Source organism: Lichenostomus cassidix, chromosome 5 (genome assembly GCF_008360975.1).
Source record: "Lichenostomus cassidix isolate B80296 chromosome 5, HeHo_3.0, whole genome shotgun sequence".
Classification (NCBI taxonomy): domain Eukaryota; kingdom Metazoa; phylum Chordata; class Aves; order Passeriformes; family Meliphagidae; genus Lichenostomus; species Lichenostomus cassidix.
In genome coordinates, this window is record NC_139486.1 from 55928004 (window position 1) to 55955291 (window position 27288).

Below are 27288 nucleotides of genomic sequence, written 5' to 3' on the forward strand. Positions count from 1 at the left end.
AACATTTTAAGACAGCCATCACGCAATTACCCCCTTTTATAATCTGTGTTTCTACACACAGTTTGTGCAACTGGGAAGAAGCAGTACCAAGTACTGGTGACTCCACATTTCTTCCTCTGCTCAGAGATATATAGCTGATGTCAGTGAGCTAATGTAGCTAACCTGCTGTTTTGTGATCCCATCCTTGATGCTGCCTATCACTGATTGTGACATACTCTGTTTTTTTGGCACACTCATCCACCATTTCAGAGATAAGCATTAAAAAGCAGGGTGAGTTGACTGGAAAGAATGGCACCCTCTAGTCATGATAGCTATTTCTATTATTTTTATCTGAACTTTCAAAAATCCTCAAACCCCTTCTTAAAATACATGCAAACATTTAAAATTTGATCCAGTGAGGTACCTTTAATTTCTCCAAGGAGATCACTTGTGTTTAATTTTTCCATCTTCTCCTTCCAGTCTTTAGAAAGTAGCTTTTCCATACAGGATGAATCTATTTAAAAAAAGAGAGAAAAAGAATTATCAAACATATTCTTACAGGAAAACAGGTGCCACCTTCATTTTAAAACTGTTCTCCCTGTACCAGTCGAACCACAGTTTAGAAAGGAGATGAACTTGCAGCCAAACAGAGTTCTTATTTAACTGCATTTTAAATCCAAAGTAATTCCCCTGAGGTTAATGGAGTTACTATGGATTTAACAAGGGTCTAATTGAAAGAAAAACTTCGTTGAGGATTTATGCATGCTAACTGCCAATTTACATGCATAGATTGCCAATGTATATATGAATTCTGTCTTTTTCATTTGAGAATGATTGTACACTCGAAATTATACATGAAGATTTAGTAGCTTTTTTTGGAAATTTGGCACACAGTGACATCTGAAACCCATTTTTATACCCATGTCAATGCAAAAGTTATTCATATAATGTCTCCATGGAATTCATAAAAGCACTCTACATATTCGATGTTCACAGTATCAGAAATTTTCTCAGTAGGCTATAAACAACATGCAATGATTAGAAGATAGGCTTTCGTCATATGAACTTCAGAATACATTTCAAGGCTTTGCCCCAGTCTGGGAGGCCTTCTGCAGGCAAAACTGTCACTGAAGTCATTACACTTTGGAGAAAATAAAAGATTGGCCCTAGTAGGTTTCCAATGATCAGACCCCAATTCCACTACAAAATTTTATATTGAGCATAACAGACTTCAATAAATTCTGAAGGTTTTTTTCAGTTCCTAAATTAAACTAATTGGCTCTGAAATCTAAATTATAGATAACCTTGCAGATACCTACAAAAGGTGATTTTTAAGATAGGAATTCTTATGAAGGGAGCCTGCAAGGCTAGAAATTCTCTTGGAGGGAGTCTACAAGAAAGATGGAGGGAGACTATTTACAAGAGCATGTAGTGACAGGAAAAGAGGGAATGACTTCAAACTGAAAGGAGGAGATATTAGAAAAACTAAACTGAAAGGAGGAGATATTAGAAAAACTAGAGTAGATATTGGGAATTTTTTTTATTGTGAGGGTGGTGAGGCACTGGAACAGGTTGCCAAAGTTGTGGATGCCTGGAAGTGTCCAAGGCCAGGTTGGATGGAGCTCTGAGCAGCCTGGGCTGGTGACAGGTGTCTCTGTCCATATCAGGGGCTTGGAATGAGATGATATTTTAGGTCCCTTCCAAGCCATTCTATGATTCTATGGTTGATGTGACGTGGATTTTTACGACTTTGAAGAAGCACAGTTCAGATGTCTAAACAAGCATCAAGAAAACTTCTCAAAGAACACTTATTTTTCCTTCCCAGTTAGTACTAATAGAAGCTCTGTTTTAAACTTTGTGTGCTTCCTTTCACCTGCAGGCAGACTCACCAATAATATCTGTGCTGAACTCCTTGGAAACCCTTTTGCAAAATATCCAAACCAATATCCACATGTAACTCTGCTCCCAAAACAAATCTACAAATCAAGACTGAGTTGTACGAGAAGGCAGAATGCAGTCTAACTTAACTCCTGCTAAATTACTGGCAGATTAAGGTCAAATTGCAGCTGAAATTCTCATTTCAGCAGTCCCAGCAGAAGCACTCACACATGTGAAAGCAAAAGCAAAAAGCCCCAGTTTAAGAATGGCAACAGAGATCATATCATTGCAATGGGTAACAGTTTGTTCTACTTCAGAGGATTCCAAAAATACTCAGAGGGAGGAGAGATATTCAAAGAGGTCACAAAAGGAGGAGTTAAAGATTTAGGGAGAAGTTTAAGGAAGAAAAAGGTCATATGGCCAATCGTATTTTAGGACACAAGTCATTTCAGCCTAAAAAATTCATTAGAATAACTCATTTGACATAAACAAACAAACAAAAACCACAAACAAAACAAAAACCAATTGAAAGCAAACCAAACTGTAACAACCAAAAGATCAAAGATCAGGTTTTAATTGCAACACATTTTCACCGTGCAAGCCTCCATGGAAAGACAACACAGCTCATAAATATTTTTGAAGTAATATTTCAGCAGAAAAGCTAATTTATTTACTAATTATATCTTTCTATGAAAGAGACAAAATTAAGGAGCTGTAACTTGCAATAGGCAGTGTTAAAATACTAGTTATATAATAACAATTTACTTTTAACAATAAAAGGCACTTATTACTTTTATGAGTTCTGGCCTGATAATAGGAGAATCAAGAAATAACCATCAATTATCAATAGAACATTATAATTTGTCCTTTTTTGTGATATGATTAGTTTAAAAAGACGTTTCTCTGTTTCTCCCCTGCCAAAATTTCAGACCCCTCATCCCTGAAAAAAAAGAGGTTTAGAGTTTTATTTTTATGTTCACTTTAAGTTATGTATTCTACTGCTTTTACCTAAGATACATTCCTCAATTCGCAAAAGAAAAAAGAATTTCAATTAAAAAAGGAAAAAAAGAAACAACTGGCATATTACAGGAGTTGATAAAATACTTTCCTCAAAAGCACTTGTTTTATTTCTTCTCTCACTCTTCCTAACACCCGTGCTTATCTGTAGTGTTCTTATATTATGCAAGGGCAAAAAAATGTATTTCTAAACACAGACGGGGAACGAACGAGATTGGAAAACAGGTCTATTTGTGTGCCTTTTTGAGATAATCACACTTTTGATATAATCTAATGCTAGTTAGAATTTTTATGTCTACAAATGACTGAAAAATTCTTTAAGAAAAAGTTCTTTTAACACCCCTATCTCATTCAAATTCTGTGTTCTAGATCTGACCACATAATTTACAGCTTCTGTATTTTGCTGTTGGGAAGATTACAAAAATGATTACACAAGGAGCCTTTTAATAAACTTTTTTTATAACACTGTAGCTGTCTTGAAATCCTGTAAATTTTCAATTACTGTGTTTATTCTGCATCATTTTTCAAATTTAAAATAATGATATGTGTTAAAGCCCTCTAGAGGTCCTCCACATTAGATCCAAAACTGAATATAAAGGCTTGCACTTGAAAGGCATGTTTCCCTTCAAGTTCTGTATTCCATGTCCACAAACACACATTTTTAAAAGGTTGGTGAATAAGAAAGGGATTTTTCTTCTTTCTGTACTGAAAATTAATTTTTACAGACGTATAAAACCTACAGAGATATCTTCTGACATCAGTAAAACGTCTCCATCCATATTGATTCATTTTCTGATTTGGTTCATTACAGAAACAAAACCTCGCCTTGGAATCCAGCACTGAACACTGAAGCAAGGAGCTGAATTCACATCTGCACTGCATCACTCTCCCTGCACTGCCTCTGCACCATTCCAAAACCTTGTGCAGCCCGACATTTTCAAAATTCAGGGGTGTTCTTGCTGAAGACAATTATAAAAGAAGCAATGAAAGAAATTAGCATTTATACATTTTTAGCTCTTCTCACTGACTTTATAAACCACAGTTAGGCTTATGCCGCGCAGTAGCATATTTTCTACTGGCACATGTAAGATCAAACTCGTGAAGTTGCGCTGGAGCAATTTATTCTATTAAAAAACACACAGCTTCTCTTCCTTTTTACTCTTCTCTGGTGAACTAGGAAAAAAATTCCTTCAAGGACAGCAAACAGGTTAAGTATAATTATGATGACTAAATTAAATCATTGAGTATTATTTAATATCACGGTTTGTTACATACTTAGTTAGCAATTTTAATTGTAAACTAAAGGAGTTTAAAGTACTGTGAGAATCTTGTTAGGCATGACAGTTTTGTAAAGGTGAATGAGAAGAGGATGTTAAAAGATATATAATCAGGAAAAAAAAAAAAAAAAAGGCCGAGGGAAAAAGCCCTAGGTGTTAGATGAAAAGGACCTCTTCACAATGACAAAGCATCGATGAAAAGAATTAACATTTGTCCGTTGGGTAATCAATCAGTCATGGAATGGATGGAATCCAGCCCTTTGTTGCACGGCCGCTGATGAAGAGCGAGCGTGTTAGCTATCACAGCCAAGCTCTCAAGTTCTTCTGACTGAATGAAAGTCATCTTGTTTGAATCAGGACTAGCTTTGCCTCTTGTCTCATCCTGCTCCCCTTTTTTCAGGGGGTTTTTTTTTTCCCCTTTTAATTTCACTCTTGCATTCTTCAACAAGTTGCTCACCCCAGCTATAGCTTATATGAATACTGTATGACCTTACAGTGGCCTGGACCTATCCTCATTGATTTTGGGGGGTTGCTCCTTTTTTTTTTCCCCCTCTTAATTCACTGGAGTAGCTTCCTATTACTTTCTTTGAAATACAGACGATAAAAAAAAAAAAGGACGTTCATGCCATGTGTGAGTTTTTGGTTTTTTATGGTAAAGTCATACATAAAAGAAAACCTAAATGTGAGAGTGCAGCAGCAAAACTTCAAAGCACTGACTGTCAGACATTATTATTTCAAATCAGCTTTGACTTTTTGAGACTTAATAAAACACTATAGTACAGACTGGCATATTTATAACACCTATAGCAGTGATCAACTGAACTGTCTTATTCTTTCTACTGTGCAGTGCCTTGTTGTTTCTTTTATAATAAGCTTCCCTCAAAACATGTTGCAACAATACTACAAACTGATAATTATTAATGATATGAGTTCTAAAACATGACTTGCTTTGCATACAATTCTTTTTGAATGCACACATTACTTTGTGACAGAAGACAAAAGCACATTGATTTATTAATAATGATTGCAAATGCACAGCAAGTTCATAAACAATACAGAAATATAATTCAATCAAAGGTATAGAGGTTTAGGTGACATATTTCTGCATGCATCTGAACTGTTACATCTCAAGGAAAGAGGCACTGGAAAAGATAAGGTGGAGGGTTTAGAAGAGAAATCAGGCATGCTGCAAGAGAAATTGTTCTAAAACATGATCAGATCCACAGTAGGAGGAGGATAAAGTTCTTTTCTGCCTTTTAGAAGAATGTTACTACAGAGCTAAAAGCATCTCTGTCTCTATTTCAGGACTAAGTCCATAATTATATCCTATTATAATTTAGTAGATATTGTTAAACACAAGATCGTGTTTGAGCAGGGTTTGGGACTACACATCAATATGCAAGTTCCTTCATCCCGAATGTTCTACATTCCCAAGCTGCTCTCATTACATTTATTTGCCTTCAGCTCCACGGGAGAAAAGGTGTCCTTTGGACCAGCCTCTGCCAAATGAGCTCACACGCCTCAGCCAACTCTATGTAGGAAAAACAGCACGAGTGGAATTAGCCTGTCAGCATCTATGAAATATTTGTTTGAGAAAAAGTATTGTGGGGTTTTTTTTTTTTTTTCCTTTGAAAGAATGTTAAATGAGATTAGGAACTCCTTGTGACAGACATTTGTGTGCTTACAAGGCCTATTGCACTTGATTCCTCCTACAGAAGAGCTGCTTTCTTCCCCCAAACCAGCTAAGTTGAAAATAAACATTACAGTGACTACCATTTTTTGCCTGCTTCCTGTTATACCTTTGCATTTGTTATACCTTTATCTCACCCCATGCTTCAAATGTGGGTTTTTTCAAGTGGGTGAAGCTAAGGACATGACATCTAAAATAATAACAATGCAATACATCATGGACCTGAAAGAGGAAGATTTGTTTGAATATTCCTCACTGAATACGAAATCCTCTTCAGAGTAGAAAAATCTAAATGAAACCAGTACAAATATTTCTGTATAATAGTCAAGCAGAATTTAGATTTACTCAAGTTATCTTTGTTACTTATAATTAAACAGAAACAGCAGGTCCACTGCTATTATTAGATCCAGTCATTAAAATTGTGAAATATTCAGAAAACTGAGTATATTTTTTAGAATCCTGTAATGAGTTTTAATGCACCTGTGTTGGGACCTTTGATTAACAGATGACATTGTTATGTCTCTGACTGCATGACAACAGCTTGTTTATGTGTCTTTTGTGAGTTCACTGCCAACCAGATTTCCTTGAGGTAAAGAAAGAATGAGATCATAAAAATATTTCCTATTTTTCATGCTTCATGTTATGTATTTTAAAATTATATGCAAATTCTAACATTTCAGTATCAAAGAGAAGGGCAAAAGGTTAATTTAATTCACTTTGAAAGAACACAATTTTATAATCTTCTAACAATTCAAAATTAAATTAAGGACTTCATCTTTTCATTCACAATTTGGAAAATAAAATATAATTTAACCATGATTATTAGAAACTTAACTGCTGGATGGTATATCTATTCTGTTTTAATCCAAAGATGTAAAGTTTGTGTAATGTTACTAAAATAGATTTTTTTGTTGCCATAGTTCCTTTCTTTCTTCTTTCAAACACAAATTATCCTTTTCTGTTTCAATAAACTTTAAATAAAAGAAAAGGAGACAGCAACAATACAAAACTAATCAAAAATCAGCCTGAAGGCTTAACATCCATATTTGCAATATACTGCCACTGCCACTTGCTCAAGCTTGGCTTCAATCTTGCTGTCAGTGGAGCAGCAGGTCAGGGGAATCTCATCTCATCCCTCTCAATTTCCATACTATTCTTGTACCATAATTAATTGTCATGGTCTAACAGAAAATTAAAATATAAGGCATTTCAAGATGTTGTTTGCCAGTGAGCTGATCTCTTTGGCCAACTTCACAAGAATTTCTTGATTTAATAAACTCTCCAAATTCAAGTTCTTGAAAAGCAGAAAATACAAACACGACACATAAATGAGCAATGTGACATTTAGAATGGGAAAAGCTGCTAATTCCTTTTGCTTTATTTATTGTAAATTACAAATAAAGTAAAATGAAATCATTCCTAAATTCTGTATCTTGCTTGGGATGTTGAGGAGACAAATAATCCTGGGTAGTCACTTACTCCCCCCTCTCATACTGACTCTTTCCTATCCACTTCTGTATGAGTTTAAAACAAACAAACAAACAACAAAAACAAAAAAAAAAGAGAGGGAAAAAAACCAAAAAGAGAAAAAACACAAAAAAAACACAAAGAAAAGAACCAAAAAAAAAAAAAAACCAAGCTAACTCTTCATAAATATAATTTTATACAAAAGGCATCCAGCTCACAGTAGATGTTTTCTTGCAAGAGCAACGAGGGAAATGTAACTGAGATCTGACTACCAAACACACAGTTTTGTTTAGGACAGGGAACCAGGCAGATCTGCCAATTGCTGTACATTTTTTCATAGTGACAAGATTTCCACAATATGATAAAATTAGAACTGTAAGAGCTTGGAGAGCTCTCTTAACTTTTAATTAAAACTCTCCAAGATCACTAAAAATAATTAGGCATTAAAATGTTCTGGTTTTCCTCTGAATTCATTTGCACTACTTGAATGGTCTAGATCTTGCATGAAACAACAGACATTCTAAACAGAAACACTGGAATTTAGCTGGGGGTGATTTCCAGACCTGCTTTTTATGATGTGGCTAGTGGGAAAAACTACAGTCTGAACTTCTACCAATTCTGCCTAAAATGGTTTGTTTCAACAGGAATTCTCTAGCGCAAAGAGCAGAATTCTGCTCAGTGCAAAACTCTAGATAAAAAGGAGTTTGAATTTCATGGAAAGAATAACCCCAGATACAGTTCTGACCTTTATTTTTATTTATTTATTAAAAAGCAGGACCTTTAACCTTGCAAATGTTTTTGTTCTCTTAAAATAACTCATACAATGCTATATGCCACACTATTTTTAGAAGAGCAACAAGAGAAAGCATGCTTTTCCCATACAGCAGGGCACTGATATAAACATCAACACAGATGCTCTGTGAGAGAGAGCTGGACTTCTCAAGCACTTGATCATTAAGGAATGCACCAACTGTTTTAGATAATCTTGTGCCAGCTCCAATTCTGCTCCACACTCCCCTTTGGGAGTGGCAAATCTTGTCCTGCTCCTAATTTTTCATTTTACTCACTCCTCCATTCTTTTTTTTTTTTTCTTCTACCCCTAGAACAGAGGGAAAAATGCATTGTGTGCCAAGCAAGGCAAGACTAGAATCACTTCCCCAAACAGAGCAAAACTTTCAGACAATTAACCCTCCCCTCTTCTTTCAGATAAATTACTAAGTATAAAATGCAATCTGTTTCCTTTGTTTACTCAATATGAACAATTTGTAAATGACTCAAGGATAAAATTCAGAAAATGTTGTGCTAAATTAGAACCATTATAAACATGCTAATGACTGCTCAACTAAAACATGCAGGATCAGTGTGAAGAAATATATTTAGTTCCTGTGAAATACAGTTGTATTGCCTCAGAACTATTTGGTCACTTAATTGTATATGATTACTTCAGGAAAATGTTAATTTCATGAACACTGCACTAGACAATACACTCTGTATGTCAAAAGGAGCTCTCTCAAGTGTCAGTGTAATTGCTTGGATGCAATGTTTTGGCATATTAGTAGAAGAGAAATATCTTTTTAAGTCTATCAAAATTACATGTACATTTCATTCCTCCACTTAAAGTTTCCATTCCATGATAAGCTATATTTTACTGTTAGGTTCGCTGTATTCATTGAAGTTACTGCCTTATTTGCATTACAATGATAGCATACACCATATTATATGTATTCACCTATTCTCTAAGTATCCACACCTCTATTCATTCCCCAAGTGAATATATAATATTGGCAAGAGAAAGTCGCAGGCTTTAAGCAGCAGAAATCAAGGATAGACAGGAAAAGGGGAGCACAAATTGTTTGCCATCCCTGGCAAAAAGATTATATAAACTGATATTAAAAAAGGAGAATGATACACTTATTTTTCTCTCTCTTGCTATGTACCAGCGAAGTAACAAAATCAATAGGATTTGCAATATTTGTTATTTTGTGAAAGGAGAAAGTTGTGCTAATTGAAGCAAACCTCAATTTCCATAATTTTCTTTGCCTCCAAATCCTCACATCTTTCTTTATTGAACAGCTCTGGACTTTCTGGTTTTTTTTCTGAGTGCAAAAGAACAGACTGAGCCAATATCTTAGCTAGAACTCACCAGCATAGCTCCATCATAACCTACCTAGTCTTCAACAGATTGGAAATTTCTCCCAATATTTGGCCTAATTTAATTATTCTTTCTCATAATCTCATACCTCTGTACCTTCTTACAGCCTTTTTATAACCCTAAACAATTCACTCTCATCTTTGGCATTCACTCTTCTCAAACACTTCTGAGTTGAAGTGACATTCTTCTCCTTATACTCAAACAAATACTAAGAGTTTAATCTTCAAACGTTTCTTTGTTAAATGGCTCTGGAACAAATCATGCATCATATGGTTCCTGGACATGGAGCATCTTTCTTTTAAAAATTAATTTCCCTAGTAGCTCAAGAAGTTGCAGATGGAATGTCAGCCTGTGTCCAGCTATGTGCTAAACCCAGCCACTGGGCTCATTTTATTCAAGACATGGGGGCAGATTTTCTTTTCTCTTGACATTGCACAGTGCTTCTTGTAAGCTGCAGCAAGCAGAGGATCCCATCTCAACTCAAGAAATTATCTGGCTGCACAAATAGACATTTACGTAATTGCAATTTCTCCTATCAAGTGCAACACCAAGTACTGTGTTTTTTAACAAGGTGGGAATTCTGTAGAATTATATGAAAATACTAATCAAAGTTTTGAAGAGTAAAACCATCTTAAACAAAAGGTAATATGAAGACACAAAAGTGTGGAGGCTCCTTCACACCAGGTTAGTTTCAGGGAATTGAGGGAATGGGAGTGAGGGGACTTCCTGAAAAGCAAGAAAAATCAGTTTCTATTAAACTGATTAATGTTCCTTGCAAAATTTGTGACACCAGATGACTTATGAACAAAACCTGAATGATTCAAAAGACCTCTATTTTGTTCCCCCAAATCATGTTCTACTCATTACCCTAATAATGCAGTAATAAACATCTGTTTAATTATTTGAAGGCTTCTTAATATTGTGTATAAAAATCTTAACTCAGCTCGTACATAAAATATTCTGAAATTAAAACAATTGTATAACAAAAAGAATTTTTCATGAGAAATCCTTAAGCGTTTTTGTATGTAAAAGTATAATACAAAGAAAGCAAAATAATATGCTCTTGATTTGAAATTACTTCAAACAAGGATGCAAAGGAATGAAAACAATAGCTAGAATCTCCTCTCTATTTACCATTTCTGATGTTCTCTACGGCACATGATGCAGTCTTTTCCAGAACACTAAAAGACACTGAAAAAATCAGTTCTGTAGCCCCTTTTTTACTGTCTGAATTGTGATTTAAGAAAATTATCATATTCTATATAAATATAAATACAGATCAAGGAAGAATTTCCTGAGCTAATTCCAGAAAACAGAGCTTTAAAAGGTTTACAAATCTCACAAGCACCAGTATACATGCCACAGATTTAAAAAATCATTTAGGTTGGAAAAGATCACTAAGATCATGGAATCCAAGCATTAACCTAGTACTGCCATGGATACATATTTCTGGAATAATAGCTGGGAAAAGATTTAAGAACAGAAGTTACTAATATGTTCAAGAATAATATTCTCGCATTTTCATTTCCCTATATACATAGAGGAGAAAATTAACCATCGTTTTTATTACTATAAAAGAACATTATTAATTTTTTTAAGTCAAGTAATGGAAAGATATGGAAATCTCAGAATTAACGTTCCCCAGGAAATCCTAATTCAGCCCCTGTGTACATTATGATATATTCTTTAAATATTTCTTTCTAATGCACACAATTTTTTGTATGGAATTCTTGCTATATTCAGCATCTGGGATAATCCCAGATGAAAGCAGAAAGTGGAACTGCAGAGCAAATGAGGCTGCTGCCCATGCAGTCATTGGCAATGTTTCATTGCAAAAGTTCAAAGAAACTAAATGAATGAGGGAGAGAACTGCAAAAGGAGAAATGATGGGTCGCAGTTGCATTTTCTGGGAGCTCAATTTAAAAAAACTTGGGGCTTTATTTGAGGAACTGCTGAACATTCACAGCTGCAGCTGTGTCAATGTAAAGTCAATGTAAAGACTGAGGCTATAATATATATAACTATATATAAACTGCTGCACAAAGTTATGTCCCCTGGAAAAGAATCAGGGCCTAAACACCTCAAGCTGAACAACCAAGAAATCAATGACATTTTTCAAGCCATATTCTCAGTCTCACACCTGTGAAGTTGGCATCTTGACTGCATTTTTTGCCTCTTAACAAAGACTTTGAGAAGATAATTTGTTTATAGCACATTTACTGAATATTCTAGTGAAAAAAAACCTTAGCCAGTTGTGTAGTATCCATGTCTTCAGAGCACAGCCTGAATAATAAGGAATTCACAGACAATAAAGATCCAGGTTGAGCAGTAAGGATTTCAAAAGCTATTGGATAGTTTCACATCCATGGAGGATCATCCTATTGAACTGGATGAATCAAAATTCTTCCTGAGGGAAAATTATTGCTAATTCATACACGAAAATTATACTTCTCTACGTAGAAACAAAAATTGTTTTCATTTTAATATGTTTTAAGTTCTGTTGGACAGCTGAAGAGAGCTTTCCCCAGTTATGCAGACATAGCACAAAATTAAAGATTTGAAATCTCTTCAAACCTGTGGTTGTATACACAGGTATATAAGCAGACTTTCACAAATCAGATTTAGTATCCAGACTCAGAAACATTGCCAATTTGAAGGGATCACTCCAGATTAAAGACAGAGTGAACGTGAAATGGTTCCTGCACACTGGACTTTAGCAAATAAAAGCACGAATTGTAATAAAGGAATGGAGCTCAGTTATGCCACAACCTTCACTGAAAGTTATATTGCAGGTAAAAAAGATAACTTACACAAATTCTGTGTTAAACATTTCGTCTTCTTGCTTTTTTTGATTTAATCCAGACTCTATAGTTACAAACAGTTTAAATTTATGAGGTGAATTTTAGCTGCATAACTCCCCAGAAAATTTAAGCATGCATGAAATTCTACACAGCTATTTTGAAATTGTAGATTAATGTTGGTTTATGATATACTCTTTACACAAATGCAAAAGAATCTAACACAGACTTAGTTGTTTAGATGTCTTGTTGGGTTTTCTTCACATTTAGGACCAGTAGAAAATTCCATGCTCTCAGAGCAGAAGATTACTCAGTTATAAATTCTGGTTTATGATCTTAGAAGTATTTATTCCAAAGAACAGGACAGGCAGGGAATATCTTTGTTTGAATGCTAAATGACATAGTATATTGAAAAACTATTATATTCTCAGAATATTCAGAGTAGGAAAAGACTCACTCTGATCATCAAAGTCCAGCTCCTGGCCTTGCACAGGACAACCCCAAGAGTCACACCATGTGTCCCAGAGTATTGTCCAAACACTCCTTGATCTCTGTCAGGCTCAGTGCTGTGCCCACTGCCCTGGGGAGCTGTTCAGTGCCCAACCACCCTCTGGGGGAAGAACCTTTTACTAATATCCACCCTAAGCCTCCCCTGACTCAACTTCAGGCCATTCCCTTGGTCCTGTCACTGTCACCACAGAGCACAGATCAGTGCCTGCCCCTCCTCTTCCCCTCCTGAGGAAGCTGCAGACTGTGATGAGGTCTAAATATTGCTTTATCCATTTACACATATTACCAAATTCAGCTCATGAGTGCCAGGCAAAGATTTGATTCCTTTTGCATTCAATAATTACAGATTAATGCACTTCATGCACTTGTGCTCTAGGAATGACAAAATTCACAACAGCAACCACATAATTCTTATTTGTAATAATAATTCTTACACTATATTTATACTACACTTCCTTTTAAAGCATCTTTAGCAAGGGCACTGCATGCTTCCTGAGGCTTTTGTGTACAAAGGATGCATGTATGGACTTCATACAGAAAAGGTAATGTGGCCACAAATGTTTGAAAGTGCAATGCCAAGGCTTGTTACTATCAAGCCAAAGGCAGAATTTTGGGCTGCTGCCAGGTTCTCCATGTGGTAACAGTTTGGTCCACCTAATTTGCGTTTACATACATTAAAATCAAGATCAACCTCTTACTCTTTGGTTGCTTTTCATTGTCTTTACTCCACAAGAAAATTATCACTGGTGGTTTTATCTTGATCTTACCCACAAAACTGACTGTATTTAGACAACTGCAGTCTTTTTTGTCAACTAAACACTTCTCTAATCTCTGAGCTGCAAACCTGCCTCAACCCTACTCCTGCATTTGCCCTCACACTATTAATATAATCATGAGCACTGGGAAGGCAGAATCTCAAACATTGCGAGTTACACGTCTCTGGTTCCTTAAGCTTTTTTTAAACACTTATTTATGGGCAAGGTATAATTTACACCACCTTATGTATGGCTGGGCAGGTGGCACACTGTGACTGCTGCTCCTTATATCAATAGCTAACGTCAATGTCAGCAGTGCCCACTTTTCCACACCAATCAGATTTTCACCTGTTCCCTCTCATAATAAGATTTGACTGAGAGCTCTCTGTGGCAAGGACTGTTGTTTGGTTTTACTACAGCTACACATACAGCACCTAATAGACTTCCTCAGAGAATCCCCTGGAAAAAAAAAATTATAAGGAAATATCATAATTGCTTCTAGTAAACTCAGGGACTCTTCAGAACTCAGTGGCCAGAGCTCCACCAAAAAAAAAAATTAGGGTTTTTTGTTCTTTATTCCTTTCAGAGCTATATATGTTACATAACTTTCTATCTGAAGGGAACAACTGCTCAGCCAAAGCCAGAGGTCGATGAACACTGAACTTTGGCCTGCACAAAGAGGTGAAAGTTTTATGCACAGGAATATCTTTTCCCGAGGCACAGTGGATACTGCAGGTCCCAGAGCTGCTGGCACAGTCCATGAATGCTGCAAGTCACATAGACTTTTTTTTTTTAAATTCTACAGTGATATTGCTCAAGTTTGTCAAGAATCTCAGAAATTTTCCAATTCTAGGCATGTAAAAATTGTGACAAAAATCTCATTTTTAGGGACAAAAATTCCTTTCTGTCAACTATCCCACATCCAGATATTTTCCAGGATTGTCTAAAAGCCTTTTAGCTGACGGGAAATAAACTGTTTCCTTCTTCAGCAAAATTTAAGTCCCTAATGAGTTTATTAGCCTATAAACCATGGTGTAAATGTGAACTTTGATACAAAGATAATAACATCTCCTTTCTTTAGCAAACTCTTAACTGGACCTCCTCAGTACCTAAGACTACTGGAAATTAGCCCTAGAACATATATTACAGAATTTAAATTGCCACATTCCGTTACTTTTTGCAGTTATTTACAAAATTAGTACTAAATTTGCTAATTTGTTTTCATTACTATTTTTTTTTCTCTTTTTACACTAGTGAAATACTTTCAAAATATGGACACTGACAGAGATGCAGGCCCTAATAGTGGAACCTTATGATGTACTAAATAGCTGATGAGAGAATAAGAACAAATATTTCTGAGAAAGGCATTGGAAAACCAGGATAATTGTTTGCTGCAAAGCCATGAAGAAATCACCATGTTGGATCAGGCTGCTCAACAGCTCCTCTAAAGCAATGGCAATTTTGCAAAGACTGGATTAAAAATTTGAATACCATGAGCATGTTTTACCAGTACTCAAGACTGCTTTTTTTCCTTTAAAGAAGTTTCCAAACCTTTATAGCAGAAACGAGAAGGACCAGTAGTCCAACAAAAGAGTCAGTAGAGTTTGGCCAAAAAGAAAACCATGAAACATACTTTTAAACCACTAATTTTGCCCCCAAAAAGATATGTTTTCTACCTGGGCAGATACACATATTCTTATCTTTTCTCAATTCTTTGGTTTTTAAACACTCCTCTTACAGCCTCCTGTTCCACGCTAAGCACATGGAATCTCAGAATCACAGAATGTTAAAGGGTTGGAATGGACCTTACAGATCATCTAGTCCCAATCTCCCTGACATGTCCCACTAGACCAGGCTGCTCAAGGCCTGATCCAACTGGCTTTGAACATTGCCAGGACTGGGGCACCCACAACCTCCCTGGGCAACCTGTTCCAGGGATCAACCACCTTCACAGTAAAGAATTTCTTCCTAATATCTAATCTAAATACCCCTCTTTCAGTTTATACCCATTCCCCATTGTACTATCTTAAAAAATTTCCAGTTCTTGAAAAATACTCCCTTTCCAGCTTCCCTGTATCTCCTTCAGATACTGGAAGCTTGCTATGAGGTCTCCATGAAACCTTCTCTTCCCCAGGCTGAACACTCCCAACTTTCTCAACCTGAGTTCATAGAAGTGCTCCACTCCTCTTCCCAGCTTCAGGACCCTCCTCTGGACTTGCTCACCAACAGGTCCATGTCCTTCTCATGTTGGGGACACCACAACAGTATGCAGTTTTCCAGGTGGGGATCATCTTCATCTAAAAGCCCTATTCTTTTTGTTTTGCAGGTGTTTGGTTGCAGTTCACAGTATCACTAGCAAAGCTACTCGTAAGATCTCCCCCAAATTAGACAATTCTTATCAGCTACTAGATTTACTACATACATCAGAAAACAACACTGAGCAAAGCAACATCAATTAGATTCTAAAGCAACTTTCCAGGGCCAAGGAGCCAAGTGCAAGGTCCTATACTTGGCCTTCCCTCTGTCTTGTTGCTCAGAGGCTGTGACTTCACCAGCACCATTTGCAAAAAATCTGGATCAAATCTAGCAAAGAAAGGGATCATTTATAAGTCCTCTGTGGGTACATTCTGTCTTTGGTGTGTGGCTGAAACTCCCATTAACACTAACATGAGCTACACAGTCCTACTGATGGGTGAATTATACCCCTAACAGAAAAGTGGTTTTTTGCTCGATGGATTTGCTTTGATGAACTTGTTGGCTACTGCACAGTCATGTGTATATATTTAAGTATTTCTCTGTGTGTATGCATTTGTACATCTCTGCAGTGATGATGTCAGTTTGAATAAAAACGCAGATAAAGCATTTCTCAAGCCAAAATGGGCCAAAGCTAATTTTCCCCATATAAACTTTGGTTTGGCCCTTATTTATCAAAACCAGAAAAAGTTTGACAGAAAAGGGGATCCAAGTTGGTTATCCCAACAAAAAATAGAAGTTAAGGCCTTTCTTAAGACTTACTTTATAGGAACCGTATGCACAACTTTCACTTTCTAGAAAGTGGTTTTCTCTTGAACACACATCAGAACCATTCATCATCACATAATTGCAAGTTGTCAGTCAGAGCCGCACCCTTCATGCAGTGGCAGGCCGCCAGCACATCTGTCAGAAGCACTCACAAGCTTCCGTGTATTATTGTAATCCCCTACAAAAGGAACAAACCCATTCATCCTGTCCACATTTTCCAAATCAAATGACAACTGCAAACCCTGAGCCTGGAAAAATAATAGCACTTACCCTGAAAATGCCACACTTGGCAGGTGACCGCAAGCTAAGTACCAGTGAGAAAATTTGAAATAATTCTAATCTCTACATCTAAGACAAAAGTTTTAGGGAACTGGGTTCCTCATGAAAGAGGAACTGGGTTCTGTGCATACAACAAAGTGGTCTCCAATAGTCTACCAGGCTGTGGGGTTAAATCATTGCACCCCATCTGCACTCACTTATTGCACTCTGGACTCTGTTAGGCCAAATCTATCCTCCTTTAGTGTTTCTGTTCTCTTTTTTGGCTTCTTCAGTTTTCTTTCTGCTTTAACTAGAATCATCTAGTCTTTATGTTAACACATACTCCTTTCTCCTGTACCTCTTGGAAGATGTTTCTGCTCAGACAGGCTCCACAGGTAACACCTCAGGGCCAGTCTGGATTTGGTGAACATGAGGACTTGGGCCAGTGAGTACAAAGCAGGCAAGATTCCCTTCTCAGAGATGATGTTAAAGACTTTCATGGAGAATTAAACAGCTTTCAGTGAATTAAATACTGTTTTACATAGGGCTTCAAAAGCTTATTTGCAGAGTGTATGCATATGAGAGCCACAAATACTTTGGAGAATGGAGAAATAAGCTTTACCTCTGTACCTTCACTAACTCTTTTGCATTCTCTCTCTGGAGAAGTCTGACAGCAATGTTCACAGCACTGACTGAAACACGTGCCATTCCCTCTGAGACAGCAGTACAGCCAGTAAGACCTTCAGAGGAGCTTTGCCTCAGCCACTGAGGCTGCAGACAGAGTCTGACACTTCCCTCTAACCAGACAGATCCTTATACAAGCTCAGATGCAGGACAAAAGCTATGAGACTTCTCAGAGCCTACTTACTTCCAATCCTCTATACCAGCACCTACAAAGAGCAGGAGCAGACAGCCAGCATGCCTGACCAGCAATACTGGTGGTGATGGTGAAGCCTTGTGCAGGCCATGCTGGTTTTGGGCATTTTTATCAGCTCTTGACACAGGCACAGTGCATATTATATATCCAGACATATACAAACATGCATTTCTGAAACACTGAAAGACCTATGATGGCTGTCGTGCTCCAAAAATTTATTTCCAAGAGCAAATAGAGAAAGCATTACTCCTGAGTGGTACAGCCAGGGGTAAATGATACCATCTTGCTGCACAAAGGGAGATAAATATTGTAACAAATAAACTCACATCTGTGCTGCACACCTATAATCACACAGTGCTGTCGTTCAAACCAGCGTTTAGGAAAATACAGCAATTCTCTATCTCCAAAAAATCTCTGTGTACTATAAAGCTGCCATGCAAGCATGAAAGGTGAAGGAGCTGCTCTGCTGGATGGTCACACACCCCAGTCAAGCTGCTTCACCCCATTAGACTGAAGCTGGAATACAGGAATAAAGGAGTTGATCATCACACTCCTGCAAAACATGATGGTTTCCAAAACACTGGTGGGTAAATAAAAATCAGCCCTTCAGTTCTTTCATGACTCAGTTTCGCAGGTAGAAAGATGATCTTTTTCTCTCATTCAACTACTGAGGAATTTAATTCTTTTGCAAAATGGTAATATAAGCAATTTTAAGCACAATAGTCTCTTTTTTCAATAACACTAACTTAACTTTTTCCATATTTTCAAAGTTTACTTGACATTTTTTCAGAATTATGCCATATTCAGTAATTCTTGATTTTTGTCATGAATGAAGACCAAATTTCAGTAAATCTGAACTAAATTAATTTTGGACTTGAGACATCATGAGGTAATAATATCTGCTGATAAACTGTCTAAGTCACGATAAATGAATGCTTTCATTTTATATATATATATGTGATATAAACACACACAAATATAAGTACAACATATGGTCAACTAGGAATAAATAAAACTGAAAACACTTTACAACGGCATGGCAAGTATCCAAACTAAATTTCAGGTAGCAGATGGCACGAATAGGATACATGTGAGAAACAGGCAATTTCAATTATCTTTGAATAGTTCATAAACAGGAAAATTTGGCAAAGCACAATTTAAAAAAAAATCAACTTGAAAAATAACATTGTGTAATAGAGGTAACTGAATTGAAAACATAACAATGCAAAGTTGTTAAGCTCATTCTGGCCATAATTTCATAATGAGTATTAAATGATTAAATGCGACAGAAAAGAGCTGCCCCAAATACTCATGGAAAATATTATGAGTAATTATTCCAAGTGGAGATCAGAATTTCATTTCAGTTATTATCATCACCCAAAAGTAGCCAGAAGATCTTGCTCACCAAGTCCCTTCCTAGCTTTTGTGCAATCTGCAGATGAAAAAGAAATCCCCAGTACAATCTGGATCTCAGCATTGCTACGAGTAGTTTTTCAAACAAACTGCAATGGGGTTTATTCATCAGAGGTCAAATTTGCCCACACATCATAAAAAAATTATATGTTTTTAAGCCATACAGTGAAAAAAGATGCAAAATGTATTATGTTCAAAAACCAAATAAGACTCTGAGAGCACAAAAGAGCTTGTTCTCTTTTTAACTTATTTTTTGAGAAATCAAAAGAGTCAGGTAGATCTCTGAAATACTAAAATTTGATAAGCAGGACAGAGGCTAATTTCCTAAACATTTCACTGAGGTGCTTATAAATACTGTGTATAGTCAGGCAGACAAGTCACCTAGGAATCAATTCATCAGATATTGTACTTTTGCCTTCATACTGCCCTCCCTCATTCTCCTTTCCACATAAGAAATGTGTCATACAGAAAGATCTGTTAGCTCAAATCCCTGAAGTTATTCAGATATCTAAATGCAATTTAAGTGCCTAATTGCCATTTGTGTAATTGGGAGTTAGATAGCTAAACAATAGTAGGGGTGTCTGTATTCCACTCAGACGTAAGCTTTTCTGTTAATGAAAGTCCCAGCATTATCTCTACAAAAAAAAAAACAAAACAGTAAAATAGTCTTCAACCATTCCATCTTTAAGTTAGATTAAAGACAAAAAAATTAAAAGGGGGAAAAATCCTGCCTGCATAAATATAGGCAAGAAAAAAGTGTAATTTTCACTGAAATACATATAGATTTTTATTTATCAGGTTAGCTGTTAACAGACAAGATAAGTACCTCCAAAAATCAGGGGAAAAAAAAAGGAAAAGTTTATTGACCAACTGCGATTCCAGAAACATTTAGTAAGAATTGGAGAAGCTGTTATCAATTTCAAATGATACATATTTCTCTTTTTTCATGCTAATAAAGAATTTGATCCCTGTCAAAAGGGAAGGTTTTCCAGAAGGCTTTATCAACAGCACCTTCAGGCTGGCATAACAGAGGCACAGCAAAATCAACAGATGCTTCTGAGCATCTCAATAGCCAAGGGCTGGGTCTTTGGAAGAATGACTACTCTTGCTGTTTCATAACTGTCATTTGAAAAAAGGAAAAATAATGTTTAATGACAGCTGGGTTTTACTGCCCAGATGAATGGGAATACGTAGAACCCAAGTATTTTATGTACATTGAATGCTTATGTAATTTATTTATACATCTGTGTGCTTACAACTCCAAAGAGATATGTACACAATTGCAGAATTTAAAAAATGGACAGCAGTTTTAGCAATGGTGCTTGAATCAAATTGCATCTCATTTTCAAAGCTGGTGGACCCAGTAGTTTTGGAAGCTGAAGTTTTTAAGTGCTGAACACATCTCAAAAATCAGCCCCACTGTGTTAGATGTTGGGCAGCCAAAGTCAGTAACCACAACTAATTATTGGGTCACTGGAAAGTGTGTTCACAGTGCACACAGCTATACAGGCAAGGCTCTGCGAGCTGCACATCACTCCCAACAGGAAAAGGGATGTTATATTATACCTTTCAGACAAAGCAGTACAGGAGCCACCAGCTGCAAATATGTTTTGAGAATTCACAGCCTCCCTGGTGGGGAGCCAGCTACTTCTATTGGAGACTGTAATCCTTTCTCATCGTACCTCAGAGAGCCTTTTGTGGGTCCTGCTACCACAACTCACAAAACCTCTGCTGTACATCCCATCTTGGAAGTCTGGGACACAACAAAAGCTAATAAGGAGTTGTCAGAAGTGTCAGGAGTCACTCCATACATTCAGAGCCCCAGTCAAGCAGGGATCTCTCGGGCCCAGGAGTCCTGTCCTCAGTAAGTGCAGGTAAGCATACAATAATCAGCAGCAAAGTCTGCAGAGCTCACCAAGCTCCATGTGGCTACTCGCTTCAAAATGAACATGGTTCTGCTTTCAGAGTGGTTATAAGCACAGGGGTTCAACAGACTTGGGTTTAACATCATTTTTCTTTCTCTTCTTGCCCACTGACTGACAGTCCTGCAAAACAACAGCTATAACTCTCGTCTTTTCCATGGCTCAGAGCACAGGAGATCGCCTGGCTTCATAAAAGAAAGATCCTGTATTGAGAATATTTCTCACTCTCTCTGTAATAAAGATTTTTTTTAAAATGACAAAACTTTCCAAAATTTAGAAGTGCATCAGAAAATTTAAACTTAATTCTTAATACAAATTAAATGAATCCTAGCGGCCCAACTATCAGTTTCAAACCAGTAAATCAGTGTGCTTAATGTCAGCAACCAATAAAGCAGAAACATATGCTCTGCTTCACTAATGGCATAAAGAACATTCCCTGATTGCCTTTCGGTCGGAGCCAAATATTGTTGGCTAAAACAAGATTTATTTTAGAAACATTAATTTTCTATAGCATGCAAACTGATTCATTTTCCACTAAAATCTGCGAGATTACTTTTAGTTTTAAAAGACTTCCATAATGGTTTCTACACAAGACCTATCAAATCATATTTCTTGGCCCATAACAGTCATCTATCGTTTCTCCTGGCTAGGAAACCTTCCCACAGTATATTATAGTACAATATGTAAGCTACTGTGTTTGAAGTTACAGCTTATTTTATCAAGCTGTTGGTGTTCTCTACAGCTGGTAAGTGGTGCTGTCCCTTGAAACAAATAGATCTGTGTTTTCTTTGGTTTTGTGTTTCCTTTGTTTGAAAAGACAGCTAGATGCCGAGGCAACCAACTATCAAGCATTCAATATATAACTGCTGAAATATACACACACATACTGTACAGCACACCAAACATGGTACTAGAACTACATGGCAGCTGCTGAGCTTCCATTTTTCTCATGCATTTACACCAAGAACCAAGAAGTTAGATTCTCCAGAAAGTTCAACTCTCTTTGAAACACTCAAAAGATGTAAAGACTTTCTCAGAAGTGCTCCCGCTGTTCTCAGCACTGAAAGTTTTAATGAATGAAACAATTTTTTCTTGACTAAATAGGAGCTGTTGAACGCTACAAGTATTTGAAACTCTGGTCCAGCAGGGGCATCTCAAAATGAGAAAAAAGTCCAACTAGCATCTTTAATATAAGAATTCTTTACATTTGGGGTATAACACTGTATTACCTAAGCAAGCACTGCAATATTGGCCCCATAAAAAGCAAATTTTACTTTTCAATTTGTGACCAATGCAATTTTAAGAAACCAGCTAATTTCAGTGTCACAGAGATCAAAGTAAATAAATGGTTTCATGAAAGGGTCAGCTGAAAGTATGTGGCATGCAGTGGTTGACAAAAGATTAAAATGCAATCACATACCAAAAAGCCACAACTTGAAAGAAATCATGCATTCTTGAAAAGATACTTAATACTAATAGATGACATACTTTTACTTGAGTTTGGATCATCTATCCTCATGACTCATTATGTGTTTGAGCATATCAATTATATCATAAATTATTTATATCATTACAATGTTCTGTGGTTTAATGCGTTTAAAACTGTTTCAGACAGATGAGGGTCTACATGTCTCACACACCTCAACAGACCAGGACACCAAGACTGAAATAAAACCTTCTTATAAATAAGTCTCAACACTTTTCCTTAAAAAGTAAGTTAATTCAAAATATGCCAAAGCATAATGCAAAATCAAGGAAGTGCTGGGGTGTCTGATTTCCAGACAGGGTATGTGAGGCAGAAAGGTTAATATCTTTGCCCAAACTCAAAGCAAGTCACTCCAGTAGCTGTGCTTCTCGCCAGATTCTGAGCCAACTGCTGGAACATAATAGAAAACCTAACAAAAACAGAGCTTGTAGGAAACATTCTCTCAACATCCAGCATGATCACAAACACTGAAAGGCTGGTTGACATTTTCAAAGCTGCAAAGGGAATTTGGATGCTGCCAATTCTCATTAACTTTAATGGGAACTGGGCATCCAAATCTCTTAGGCAGTTTTGCAAATCCCACCACAAATGACCATTTAGGTGGTGAGCATTAAATGGTATTGCCTGCCAGGCACCTTTATCTTAAGAGAGCTTCGTAAAGCGAAGCTTCATTGTTTTCCTCCTTGTAGAATAGTATGTGAGCTAAACGAAGTTTCTCACTCGTGGCTTACACAGAAACATTTTTTCCTGCCCCTTGCAAGGTGCAATTCAGCCGGATTCTTTAGGCTGTCACCAGGAAAGACAGGACAAAGAAAAACACAGAGGAAAACAATTACTGCTGAGAGATAAAAAGTAAATTAACTGCAAGTTGCTGAGTATTTCTGAGCAGACACTTCTGAAATACATGGGGTTTTAATTTGACTTTTAATAGAAATATTTGGCATTATTAAAGTGCTAAATTTCTCACCTATTCATCTTTTACTTTCTATATGCCCATCTTTCTGACTAACACCTTGGCATTCAAACAAGTACTATGCTCAAAAATAAAAAAAATAAAACCTGTATAAATGACAGTGTTCAACCATGAACACATTGTCTTTTATGAATATTATAATCACAGAATCAATAAGCCTACAAAGAAAAAACAGGACACAAAACGTGTTTTGTCATTTCTGACGAAGTTATAAAAACAACAGACATTCAATATGCCAAGTGTTCTTCAATCCTTCATAATCATAGCCTTATTGAAGTGAGGACAAAAAGGGTCTAATTGCATAGGAGCAATCTCAATGTAATAGGTTATACACCCAGGCACTGCTGCACAATACAACAAAAACAACGTTCCCTGTGTATAGCAGAATGTCATCTCTCATTTTCAGGCAATTACCTTCTTTCTTGTCAACAGTTTTAATAACCTCCATCATCTCTAAAAGACTTTTGCTTCAGTTAAATAATTTTCAGCTTTTTAATATGCAAATGTGCTTGTTCATATGCATGGGTGAAGTGGCGCTGCTACTTGAAATGTGTCAGTACATTGTGGAGCACCTGCACCTCGGGGAAGCTTGATTTAATTGACACCTAATACTATTCATTATTCCACTTAGTGAGCAACTCCTATTAGTCACCTGTAGGTTTTCCTATAAGCAGTTCTTTGGCCACCAATGAAAATATGAATATTTCTATAAATAGAATGGCCATATTTAGTAAAGGGGGTTCACTACTGGTGAGTCTGGAACATTATCTCATTGGGAATATTTCTTAGGATTCTCCCCCACCCCCATTCCTCCCACGAACTTTTCTTGACTGTGGTGGAAGTCAAGAGTAACTCCTATTTAAAAAATATTTCATCTGCGTTAACTCTGAATACCTTAATTCTCTAACTGTATTAAATGAACATTGTGTGAAGTATGCAAAAGAGAGCAGGGGGAAAAAAGAATCAAGGTGGGTGGGCTTCATTAATGTAGGTCCTGCTTCCTTAAAGTGGGATCTGAGTTGGACAATTCGAATGTCTGCTTTATATGACCTGAATGCAATCACTGGCTGTGCAAAGAAACACAGAATATGTGTTATTAATCGAATATTCCTGTAATAAATATTTACCATTATAGTCTAGCTTAACCTTATCCAGCTAATAGCCAATTTTGCTCAATTGTGAAGAATGCGCAACAAAGATCTCGAAATTGCCACGCGAAATAATTATGTTGAATACGTGATTCTCTGTCTTTCCTGATATGAATGTGATAAATACACACTATAAACGGCTACAATTTAAAGCTGACATTGTTCTTTCATTGCTGTGTTAGAACTCGGGCACAGTGCACTGCATGTGCTGAGTTGATGATATCGGGGTTGTTTCTTTACCACATGGTCTGTAACCTTATTGTTCAGGCCACATTTCTTTCCAGCATTAATGCATTTGTTAGTCCCAGAAGGCTTAAACTACAGATGTTTAACATCCTGCTTATGGACAGATCATCTGGAATATGAACTAAGAAATCTATACGACTTATTAGTATATGTTATGAGTGGAGCAGAGATTTAATAGCCTGTTCAAACTAGATTAGTAAAACAGTTTCTTACAAAACTGCAACTTCTTAAAATAGACTCATGTAAAAATGAAAAATTAAGATATTCTTTTGATTAAAAATGATTTTTATCAGAAGAATTTGTCACTAATTAATGCTGTTTACATAATAGTGCATGTAACATTAATTACAGCTTTCAGAATGTTAACTGCAAACCTTTTTTTTTTTTTTTCCCCTTCTGTGAGCACAGATTTACCAGTATGGTAGAAATCAGAGCTCTTTTGAGGTTTTTTTTCTGCAGTGTATTCAAAGTGATCATAAATCAAGTCTAGAATTCAAAGACAATTAAGGACATAGGCAGTAAAAAAGACTGAGTAATGCTAACCCAAAACTCCAATCATTTTTAAAGTAAGTGGGGAGAACACTGGTCAACTAGGCGATTGTTGGTATCCCCCAAAATGTAATCTCCAAGCTGAAGAATGGCAGCTGGCAGAACAGCTGGTGAATAGGATTAATGTCAGAAGAAAGAAATAAAACTCAACATATGTCCAAGCCTGCGGTGCTGGGACTGAGCATGATTGTACCCCGACGGATACCATGTGTACAGCTGGAAAGTGCCACTGTGCCATGCTTCTCTACCCCACAAGGTCATTTCTAAGAAGTATAGCTAATATCTGAACTGAACTTTTCCTTGAGAACTCTGGCTGATTAAGAAATGAAGAAACAAGCCCCGTAGTGTAAATATTTTGGACTATTTTAATGCACTCTGGGTGGGGTTTTTTTTTTTTTTTATAATACAATCTCAACTAAAAAAGCAGATTAGTATTAAAAAGGACAGATTGCACTAATGTAAATATAATTTTAAAGCTATTTAAACCTTTTAATCTCATCTCATTCAGATTTCCGCATTCAAGGTTCAAATAACACCAAAACTGCAAGTTCAATAAAATAATTTCATTTCATAATACTTACATGTTTTCCTGAAAACAGATTTTAATAAACAGCATGCATAGCTAGAATATGCCAAAGTAATTCAGAAAATGGGGGAAAATTTGACACTAGCATTAATTTATGTTTATATTTTGAAATGTTAGCTCTTAAGGGTTTTTCAGCCCATGTCTTAGCATACGCCTATTTTTTTCTGTAACAGGGCAGTTGTTGGAATTGGTTATAGAGAAGAACAGTAAACATATAAAAATTCCTAACTCATGAGAAAGGCCTGATTATTTTTAGAAGTTTGAAAAGAACACGTTCTGTCCAGTCTCCATTTTTCTGCTTGCAACTTCAAACAAATCCTATCAGCTAAATAACAAAGTTCATACAAAACCAAACTACACCACAATCATGTGCACAGAGAGAGAGAGAACAAAGGGTTAACAACCCATTTTGTTCTGTGCCTAACATCATTTTCAAACATGGTGATTTTGGGTGCCTTTTATTTTGGTTAGGGAATATAAGGGAAAAGAATACAGTCCCAAATCCAGGTCATTTTTTAAAATACTGGCTCCAGCTATGTTCACTTGAACTTAAAATATCTACTTGATGAAAACGTAAAAATTATTGAAATGAAAAATCTCAATCAGACCACAAAGCAGTCTTGTCACCTTTTTCCTTTTTTTCTTTTTCTTTCTTATTTTTCTCATTGTATTGCTGTTATCTTCTCCCCTTCTTTTCTTTTTTTCTGTCCTTTTTTTCTTTTCCTTTCTGGCAGCATATCAGGAAAAATGCAGTGGAATAATATCCCACACTCTCTTCCCAGAGGAAAAGACACATGCATCTCAAAGGATGCAAGCATGCAATGCTGCCTTGGTACCTTAAAATGGAATATCCAACTGGTGTTCCATCTGTCAGCTGCAAGGCAGCAACAGGTAACCAGAGGTAATACTTTTATCACTCAGATACTAAGTTGACTTCACTTGGGAGGATAACTGCACAGCTTTCCTCCTAAAGAACGGAGTCAAGAAATGGCAGGCAAACCTAGTGACGTTTTCTGGTTAGAATTACATTTTTCTGACATCTAGAAGGATTTGTTCATCTTTTAACAAGAATGGAAATCCTTTATATTAAGAGGTATAGAGGAGCTACAAAAAAACCCCAGGACAGATGAGAAACTTGAGCCAGTTTGAAACTACTGAATGCCAAAGGCCACAACTGTTCCTGACTCTCAGACAGTGCCATTACAAATGAAATTTTCACTAAAACCTCTGACCATTTTTTTATTTATCAGGTGCTTCTATGATAGTCACATCATTGTAGATATCAT

At 36.5% G+C, this 27288-nt stretch overlaps 1 protein-coding gene across 12 annotated transcripts in view; it reads right to left on the bottom strand.

Annotated features, from left to right (window-relative positions):
* The window catches only part of SOX6 (SRY-box transcription factor 6), a 366784-nt gene that overhangs the window by 167268 nt on the left and 172228 nt on the right, over positions 1 to 27288 (bottom strand). For all 12 annotated transcript variants that reach the window (XM_085063213.1, XM_085063212.1, XM_085063211.1 and 9 more), the window contains one exon: positions 400 to 493. In XM_085063213.1, coding sequence (XP_084919339.1) covers positions 400 to 493 — 94 coding nt within the window. The remainder of the gene's footprint in view (positions 1 to 399; positions 494 to 27288) is intronic.